Here is a 10,022-nt window from a genome sequence, read left to right as displayed (position 1 = left end):
TCTTCTACCCAGAAGATGGAGGCCAGATATTTCTCCGAAACATCGGTTAATTTTCTACGGACTACGCTGTATCACAGTGTATCTTCATAACCACGGTTGCGGGGACTCAAATCCTACAAGTCGTATTTACGTTCATGTTGCTAAAACTTTTTGCCTTTATTACGTGTAGAATGCAATATTTACATCTTTAAAGAATACATGTGCAAATACTGAAACTTATTTAATTATATTTTCATTAAAATATACTGATATTTCGGAAGTCAAATACTTCTTAAATTCGCACCTATTGAATAACCGCAAGGAAAAGAAATGTTATTAAGAAAGCAGCCTTCTGGGATTTGGCACCGTGTATATGTGGTGTTAACCGACGTTTCGGAGGAACGTATCGCCTCCATCTTCAGGGTAGAAGAAAAAATATAAGAAATCTGCAAGCGAAGAGATCGTGAGAACCGGTCTGCTTTTACCGGTTCTCACGGTCTCTTCGCTTGCTTAAACGTTCTCGCTAAGTGCTGTGTGAAAGTAGAAAATTTCTTGCAAAATTTAAGAACTCCACGGCTCTGAAGATTCATATTTTAGTCTTTTCGAATTATGATATCGTGTTTGGGGGGGGGGGTATTTTACCACGCTGTTAGTAACCAGATTATCTCGCGTCGAAATATAGGACGGAAGAAGAAAATTAGAAAAGATTTGGAAGTAAGTGGCCCTGGCCTAATCGAGGCATTTTCCCGGCACTTACCTGGGAAGGGGTCGAGGAAAACTACGCATACCTCAGTCAAGACTGCCGAGACCCCAATTACCTACCAATTACGAGTCCAGAGCGTTATCACTGCATCACCCCGCTCGGTGACACCGTGCTGTCATATAGATGGTTATCGAAATTTTGGAGGAACATGCTACTTCCAGCTTTAAGGGTGAAACCTGAGAACAGAGGCAGTTTCTTCCTCCGAAACTTTGGTAATCTCCAACCCTACTCCAATATGTTGTCATAAGCCAGACGACCACAATTTTCATCAAGAACTTCATCAGCTAACTAACAATCAGTTTGTTAAAATGGACACTGCTTCGCTGTACTTATCTTACATTCGAATTTGATTTTAAGGTTATGCGGTTGAAGCGTGGCCGGTTTGCATTCCTTGTCTGAGCAAACAAGCGATTCGTTATTTACGAAGACTTCGTTTCAAGGCCTTAGATGCCAATGTAATCGTTATGTGAGGCCCCTTAAAATTTATTTTTGTCAGTTTAGGCTTTCATACCTGGTTTCATGTTTACAAAGAGGGTGTCATAAAGACGCAAGATAGTAGAATTATTTTTCTGTTTGTGATAAAACCTCTCTGTCGCAAGATAAAGATACATACAAGAATAGCAATCCACATCAATTCGTTCAGGTTGTGTATTGCCAGATTATCGGGTCTGCAGGGAGTGTCGACCTGCAGCTGTAGCTTCCGCCAGCTAACACTCTTCTGTTTCACAGGTAAGCATTGTGATTATTACACTAAGGGCTAGAATATACAGAACTAAACCTTTTGTGAGACTCTTGACAAACTGAGGGACAGACACAAACTAATAGTCCTGAGGAGATTGCTTGGATGAAAGTAAGAAGAGGATTGAGAAAAATATTGGAGCGCTTCATGATTGGTACATTACATGAAATACTCTTAAGATGATCTACTTAAGAAAGACGATATGGGAGAGGATCATGTAGCAGGCATGGAAGTGATGAGAAACAGAAACACACTCGAGCTTCAATTGCACATAATCATGTAACTACACAGCAACAATCGCTGAATTTGGTGTCTCAAGGTCAGTAGATTTGATAGACTGATAATCACGGAGACACATTTTCATTATGTGCACTTTCGGGGCTCACGACCATATGCAGCTGACGTCCGAAATCTTCTCACAACTGCAGTTAGANTGCGGGGCTTCCTGAGAGGAAACAATCCGTACGTAAGATTTGAGGCTTTCACGACGGTGACTATGAAGAAAGCAGTCTTTTGGGATTTGGCACCGTGTATAAGTGGTGTTAACCGACGTTTCGGAGGAACGTCGGTTAACACCACTTATACACGGTGCCAAATCCCAAAAGACTGCTTTCTTCATAGTCACCGTCGTGAAAGCCTCAAATCTTACGTACGGATTGTTTCCTCTCAGGAAGCCCCGCAAGAAATACTGGCATGGGTGAAAATGTGACGAGAGTATAGTCAAGCCCATACATATCTGAGCCGTTCAGGAAACGACAGAACGCTCACTGAACATATCTAGGGCTGTATTCAGGTCGGGTCATGCCAGGCGTTAAACTGTGGCATATTAACGGGAAGGCCCGAATATATTTATGTGTGACTTCATGTGCCATTGTTGGTGGACGAAGTATCACTGTAGTAGGCTTTGCTATCACCGCCCTGTTAGGTGCCCGTTAGACCATAAAATCAACCACTTCCAGTCTGTTAAATATCTGACACAAGTTTAAGATAATGAAGGGCTCTGTTTGTACTTCTAAGGGCCAAACATATTGTGTAGACGTTTCTCTTAAGTTATGAATATCAGAGTAACTGTAAGATATTCTGATCAGCCTGGATTCTAATTGCATATATATCTAGACCTATTATTAATATTATTATTGCTATGTATTTCATTATGTGAAGAACTTTTACATATACAGGGTGTTTCACGACTTTAGGGCATAACTGCAGGAGGTGATTTCCTAGGTCTTTGTGATCAAAAAAGTTCATATAAACATGTGTCCGATTTTGGACGGTTACGGAGTTATGACCGTTTTATCATTACGTACACGCCCTCGTGTGAACCGCGTCTGCGAGCTGACGGGTCGCTGTCTTTAGCCAGCTATAGACAGAGCGCTCTCGTTATCTCGACACTTGAGAGGTACCTAAGGCGGGGTGGGTTGGTATGTCTGGCGCGGTTCACAACCGAGCGGCAGCCTGTGTTGCGGCCGGCGGTGGCATTTTCGAAAATCAGCTTTCAGCACCAATAAATTCAAATTAAAGGTAATTTCACGAAGTCAACTTTACATTCATACTTTAAATGTATAAATGTATCATGTATTATGCTGGTTTATTATTTTGTTCCGTTTATTGTCAGTAATCGTTACCTTCTATTTTGAGTTTAAAACGGTCATAACTCCGTAACCGTCCAAAATTGGACACATGTTTACGAGTATATGAACTTTTTTGATCACAAAGACCTAGGAAATCACCTCCTGCAGTTATGCCCTAAAGTCGTGAAGCACTCTGTATACAGATTTTTTTTTCCATTTGCCGAACGTGATCTCAACATTTAACCTCCTCTCCATGTCATGATATACGTAGGTAAGTCGATAAGTAATATACACATGTATATAGAACTTAAACAAATAAGAGTACTGATTTGAAAAATGCTTTTATTTCTCAACATAATCTCCCTGTACATTGAGGCACTTGTCCCATCGTTTCACAAGTCCCTGAAAACCAGCAGCATAAAATTCTTTGGGCTGCTGTCGGAACCAGGCAGTGACTTCCCTTTCTACAGCTTCGTCGTCGGGAAAATGTCTTAATGCCGACTCCTACTGTAACATCCTCAGGAAACTTCGTAAATCCATTCAACGGAAGCAACCAGGACTCCTCACTAAAGGAGTGTTGCTCTTGCATGACAACGCGCGTCCCAATACTGCCAACAAGACCAATGAGACGCTGCGAAATTTCAAGTGGGAAGTCCTCGATCATCATCCGTATAGCCCTTACCTTCCTCCAAGCGACTTCCATTTGTTCGGTCCTCTTAAACATCACCTTTCGGCTGAAAATTTTCCCGAAGATGAAGCTGTAGAAAGGAAAGTCACCGCTTGGTTCCGACAGCAGCCCAAAGAATTTTATGCTGCTGGTTTACAGGGGCTTGTGAAACGATGGGACAAGTGCCTCAGTGTGCAGGGAGATTATGTTGAGAAATAAAAGCATTTTTCAAATCAGGGCTCTTATTTGTTTAAGTTCTATATCCATTTGTAACTTACTTATTGACTTACCCTCGTATAACCATGTTTTGTATGAAGCTCTTAGATCCTGGCTACAGTGGTCGTTACTAGCAGACAGTAAACCGAAAGGTAGACAGAAATTCCCCACGGCATAAATGTTGTTATTTTACATTTCACAAGGTGGGGCTTCTCAATTTATCTAATCCTTCCAGCCGCACTATGGCCTTGGGGTCGACTCAGACTCTAACAGAAATGAGTACAAGGAATTTTCCTGGGGGTAAAGGGCGGCCGGCGAGTAAGGCTGACAACATTACAGCCATCTGTGAGCCGATAGTCCTGATAATGTTTGGACTCTTAACGCCTCACAACCCTATGGGCCTCCGAGGACTGTTACAGGGATAGCTCTACCTTTTTACAAAAGAGAGTATTTCCATAGAAATTTCATTTTTTTGTAATGTCTTTTAATACACTTCATTTTAAAACCGAATTAATGGAGACAGTGGTATTTAAACTTCAGATAATTTGGGGCCAGCCATTATATTATCGATTTTAGAGTATTAAAATGTATGATATTATGGCGGTCTCCGATGACATGACGTTCATATCAAGTTTCGTGAAAACCAGTCAAGCGGTTCAAATGTTGAAGGGAAGAGTATAGATATGTATAAATACACAGACAGCAAGATGAGCTCATGAACCTGCCTCACTGTCCGAAAAAGAGGCCTACAATATCCGACAAATTTCATGAAGGGAGCGGAATATAAATTAGTCATGATATGCGGACATAAGTCATATGTACAGAAATTTGATTAGTAAATATTCTACAACAGTGAGACAGAGATTGGACAACTGTTAATTTAACATTGAATCTGAAATTATTTAAGTAAACATTCATGCAGACTGAACTGCAAAGGCCTGAGACAGGCCCCAACAAGGATACTTCGTTTTAATGGTTGATTTCGTTTCTTGTCAGCAATGAATAATTAGCAAGCTAGTTACTGTAGTTATATTTTAACTAAAACACAAAATGAAACCAAGCATCCATGCAAATCTGTTACGTAATTTTCGATTCAGTTCTATGGATTATAAGCAGAGATATTCTATCTTCTCCCGCGATATGCTTGATTTTCTTGCCAGTTTCAGACTGTACATGCAGCAGCTAACACTTTAAGGTAGGAATTACACAGAAATTAAGTAACTGAGATGTACTCATATAGTTTACTTAAAGAATATGATTTTTAATGAGAATTAAAATCGCATCCAAAAAGTTGTCCTAAGTTGCACATCACAGGAGCAGCTGTTACTATGTTACATGCTACTAAGAGTACTACTAAGATCACTACCAGGTTCGCAACAAAAGCAGAAAACAGACAAGACAGTTATACTCATTAGACAGCTCTGTCAGTGTTTCTGAACTGGTGGAACCTGACGGCCTTTTGAGTATGACATGTTTCTTTTTCAATTGTTCTTCCAGTCCATTCAGGGCCCAGGCCTCTTATTCAGTTTCAAAATCATTTTTCACACACAGCAGGACACCTTACACGAGTGATCAGCCCGTCAGAAAGCAGCTACCTAAACACATGATAACACAAACAAAGAATAAACATATACACACATCAAACATCCATGCCCTGAGTCGGTTTTGAACACATGATTCCAGCGTTCAAGCGAGCGCGGCTACTATGACCAGCTTGGGTAGGATATGAGGTCTCGAAAATAATAATTAATTGTTTAACCAAAATCACAATTATACAGGGATTTCCATATAACTCGTGAAGTTTGTCTCTCTCGTGTGGAATGCTGTCTTTCAGAAATCCCTAAAAATGACGGAGTTAGGCCAATGTTAACAGAGCTATATTGATTTTATGTACTAGCGTCCATTTGTCTATAATCCGTCTAAATTGCAACACTTTTTATTTTACACTTCAATACACTCTCTAACACAACATGTTTCGGCCTAAAACGGCCATCTTCAGGTGTTTTTTTTACAATATATATGGACAAATACCGTCTTAAGTGCAACAATTTTATTGTACTTTTTACTTTACTTTTTTACAAAGATCTTATAGACGTTTTAACNTCGAAATTTTAATTAAAAAGAAGACTACAGCTTGTGGTTTTTTAAAATGAATTAGAACAGTGAAACAGTGTAGGAGTTTCGACACAATTTCGACAAAATTTTAATTGAATATCTGTAAAAAACACCTGAAGATGGCCGTTTGAGGCCGAAACATGTTGTGTTAGAGAGTGTATTGAAGTGTAAAATAAAAAGTGTTGCAATTTAGACGGATTATAGACAAATGGACGCTAATGTGAACAATTGCAACAGGATGCTGAAATACCGAAAGATTCTATGTAATTTTAATAATACAGACTATTAAAACGAGCTACAATGATTAAAATCTTAAGAATTCCATTAATGATTAACATATTACTAATATATATAACTGTAAAAAATGTTTCTTAGAGAGCGAGAAGATTTGGAGTTACTGCGGTGGGACTGTGATTTTTGACAAAAAGATCGGTGGGATGCAAGATGTAAAAGGCTGAGAATGACTTTCCCTTGTAATGCCTATGTTCAAGTAAGAAAAACTAAAATCGTTTTAATGGTATAACTGTCTCAACTGTAACAGTCATTTTGAGTTTTCAGAAACTTCTGTAGATGTATCCTGTACTACCGTAAAGATGAGCTGAATACCACAGAAAGCAAGAACAAAAGACAATAAATATCACTTCATATTTATTTATATATACTTTTCCCTGATATCGTATTTCTTTCTTGTCAATTTAGGTGGAGTTGGAACTACCAACAAAGATGGGACATGCGCACTTCTACCTGGCTCTCTTGTTCATATCTGGATACTTCGGAGTACACGCATCACCTACACAGAGTCCAGTAGGAAGAAACGTAACACATGCATCTGTCGAGGAGGGTGGAGGAAAGGGCAAAGAGACCCAAACACATCCTCAAAAGTACAACTCAACTGAGAGTAAGAGCAGCTCGGACGAAGTGAAGACGTCTAACCGCACCGTTACTCCTCTGGAGGATCTTGCTACCAGTCTCGATGAAACCACATTTGTCCACTTAACCAATCTACAACTTTCAATCCCATCGGATCTAGATTTTGGTAACATCAATCCAGATTTCTCGAGAATGATCTTGAATGTAAACTCGTCGATAAAATCAGTGCAAATTGAAGGAGATTACAATATTTTTGCAAAAAATGATGTCACCCTTCCAATTTATGGCCAGGGTAATATCACTGTCAGATTCAGCAACGTTACTGTAACGGGAAGAACTTTCCTAGCACTCACTCCTGCCGCTCTTCTTGCTCTTGATTTTGATTTCTTATACATCCCAGAAGAAATAACTGCCCAAGTTGTTCCCTTTTCTGAAACAACTTCAGCAGAAGAAGTGTATCTTTCAAAGGATATTGTATCCGGAACATTGGCCTCGCTGATCAATAGGAAGGTGGAAGAACAGCTTGACTATTACTTAGAAATGCACATAACTCTAGCTTTAAGTAAGATAAATGTCTTCACTGTAGGACACAAGAATGAGCAATCAGTAACCAACGAACTGCTGACACAGAATGTACAGATCGGCGATTTGTTTGATGGAATGTTAGCAGATGTAAAGAAAGACATTTTGGAAAATCGTAAGGATGAGACAAACATACCAAGTTTCCATAGGAATTTCTCCGAAAAGCTAGAATCAGTTATGGCAAATGGTACATTTTCAGCTGAGAGAGGCTGGATAATAGGTCTCTCAACGTTCAAGAGATCCTCAAACGTGAGTCTGGTCAAGTCCGGAGAGATGTTTATTTTATCGGCGATATTGGAATTTGAAGATCTGCAAATGGGATACGACAAATACATGGCAACGTTTCTGAAATCGAAAATCACAGGGAAGTTGGATGGATACTTCATACATAAGCAATTTATAATCAAAGTGGCCATGGATCCAAAAGAAGATGGCACATGCTCATCAACGCTTCATGAAATAAGATTCTTCAAGACCAACGGCTATAGAATTCAGGAGTTAACAAATATAGAAGCTTTCGACTGGTTACGCATAAGAATAAATAATTGGTTGATAGGGTACTTTAAGACTGAAGTAGTTAAGGATATTGAGAACGTTCTGAGCACCGCTGTGCGCAATTCTTTAAGTCGATTTGACTGCGGGGAATATCTTCCCAGCTTCAAAATCTTGCTGTGACTCAACACAGACTTGAAAAATGCAGTTATCTTATCGCAGGGAATAAATCTAATATGAGAGCAGTTTTACTGAATATTCTTGCTTTTTATCAACGGTAATACTGATCTCCTTAGAGTAGATTAGAAGTTAGACCTCATTTCAACTCTGAGAGTTATGAGAGTTGACGTGAAATTTTCATTTGAAATACCTAATTGTATTATGTTTTCTTGAATCACAGAGCAAAGCAGAGATGATCTCAAAGCCTACGGTGGAAAGTCGCCGAATGCAATGTATATATTGTATTCGATTTCTTTTATAGGGGAATATTTTTGAAATTGTAGAAAACTGAATTAATTTTTTTAATACATAAGGGAATTTTCTTAATTAGAAAATGTAGTTTCGTTAATAGAGCTGCGTATGTATTGAAATTAGCCTTTTTCTCGTCTTGTTAGTAATGACTACTTCCTGGTCCAAAATAGACACAATAAGGATCGTTTATCAATGGACCTAAAAAATTTAAGACAGTGAAATATGCCATTTAGAGGGATTCTAAGGTACATTTCCTACTTAATACAGAAATCAAGAGACAGCAGTCCCGCTGTAGTTCAAACGAGGATCGAATTTCAGACTGGCGAAATTCGCTCTCGCCATGAGAGCTGTTTTTAAAATGTAACAAATTTACACAACATATCTTATCGAGATATCGGAGTCGTGTACTGACTATAGTTCTTCAAACTATTCTACATTTTGTAGTAAGCCTGATGTGTAATTTCTTCTTTTAAAAATAATGTTGGAAATAAACGAACACTTATCATCAGACTATAACTTCGATATCATTTGTAAGACAAAAACTCATCCATCCCTGAGGTTGGGCTTCAGATCTCCTCTTTTGTATTTCCTTTTAGAATTACACATTTCAAACAAACGAACCCTCATCATCAGACCACAACTTCGATATAAATTCCGAGGCAATGAAGTAAACATGGCGGTTGGGCTGTTAGAATACATGCTTCATCTCCCAGACATACGAGCACATGGGTCTGTCCTCTCTCCGAAGGTCGACAATCATGACTCATTTTTTGTGCTTTTCTTAGTCCCTCCAGTAGGCCATGACCACTTCCTTTCACATCCTTTTCACCATACATATTTACCAATTGAATCCATGTCATGTAAACTTCCGTCTTTCGATTAGAATTAATGTATGACTTTCTAATCCACGATACAAGATTTCCCTTGAAGAGTACAAGGTTAAGTAGCGTTAAGCTACTCAAGAAATTACCCGCCTTTTGTATAATCCAAAAATACATAATCGTGTTAAAAAACAATTGAGCTACGTGAATGCAATCCAAATATTTATATTTATAATTACGGTTCATTGTATGTTCCCATCTACATATATAGGTCTCCAACAAGTATTTTACCGAAGAAAGCAGTCTTGTGGGATTTGGCACCGTGTATATGTGGTGTTAACCGACGTTTCGGAGGAACGTATCGCCTACATCTTCAGGGTAGAAGAAAATATATAAGAAATCTGCAAGCGAAGAGACCGTGAGAACCGGTAACCATGCGCGTTTGTCTGTTATTGCAAAAAGGATCTAATTACTAAACAAGGTCATATTTTCCAAATTATTTCTGAAATTCCTTATTGTTGGAGGACCCCAATATAAGCAGCTAAGTCAGTATTCAGCTCCCTAACGATAAAATTGAATTCCATTGTTCTCAAGGCCAAATCCCATAAATGAACTCGATCCTGAAGCAGCGACGTCCAAATCGCAACCTCGAATTCAAATTTGTAAAATAAAAAGGCCTGACAGTAACAGAAGATTTACCGAAAAAACTGGATGAAGCGGCAACGATTCTGACTTG

At 38.9% G+C, this 10,022-nt stretch overlaps 1 protein-coding gene across 1 annotated transcript; it reads left to right on the top strand.

Moving 5' to 3' along the window:
- Positions 1 to 1,120: 1,120 nt before the first annotated feature.
- On the top strand, positions 1,121 to 8,975 carry LOC111874831. Its single transcript, XM_023870666.2, has 2 exons — positions 1,121 to 1,471; positions 6,750 to 8,975. Exon 2 carries the CDS (start codon positions 6,774 to 6,776, stop codon positions 8,175 to 8,177), a length of 1,404 nt encoding a protein of 467 aa, XP_023726434.1. The 5' UTR covers positions 1,121 to 1,471; positions 6,750 to 6,773; the 3' UTR covers positions 8,178 to 8,975.
- Positions 8,976 to 10,022: the final 1,047 nt, after the last annotated feature.

Source organism: Cryptotermes secundus, unplaced genomic scaffold (genome assembly GCF_002891405.2).
Source record: "Cryptotermes secundus unplaced genomic scaffold, Csec_1.0 scaffold74, whole genome shotgun sequence".
NCBI lineage: Eukaryota > Metazoa > Arthropoda > Insecta > Blattodea > Kalotermitidae > Cryptotermes > Cryptotermes secundus.
Note: the sequence above shows the minus strand (reverse complement) of the source record. Positions and strands in the feature narration are given on the sequence as shown.

Coding starts and splice junctions, on each gene's coding strand:
- LOC111874831 (XM_023870666.2), top strand. CDS start 6,774: ATGGGACATGCGCACTTCTACCTGGCTCTCTTGTTCATATCTGGATAC.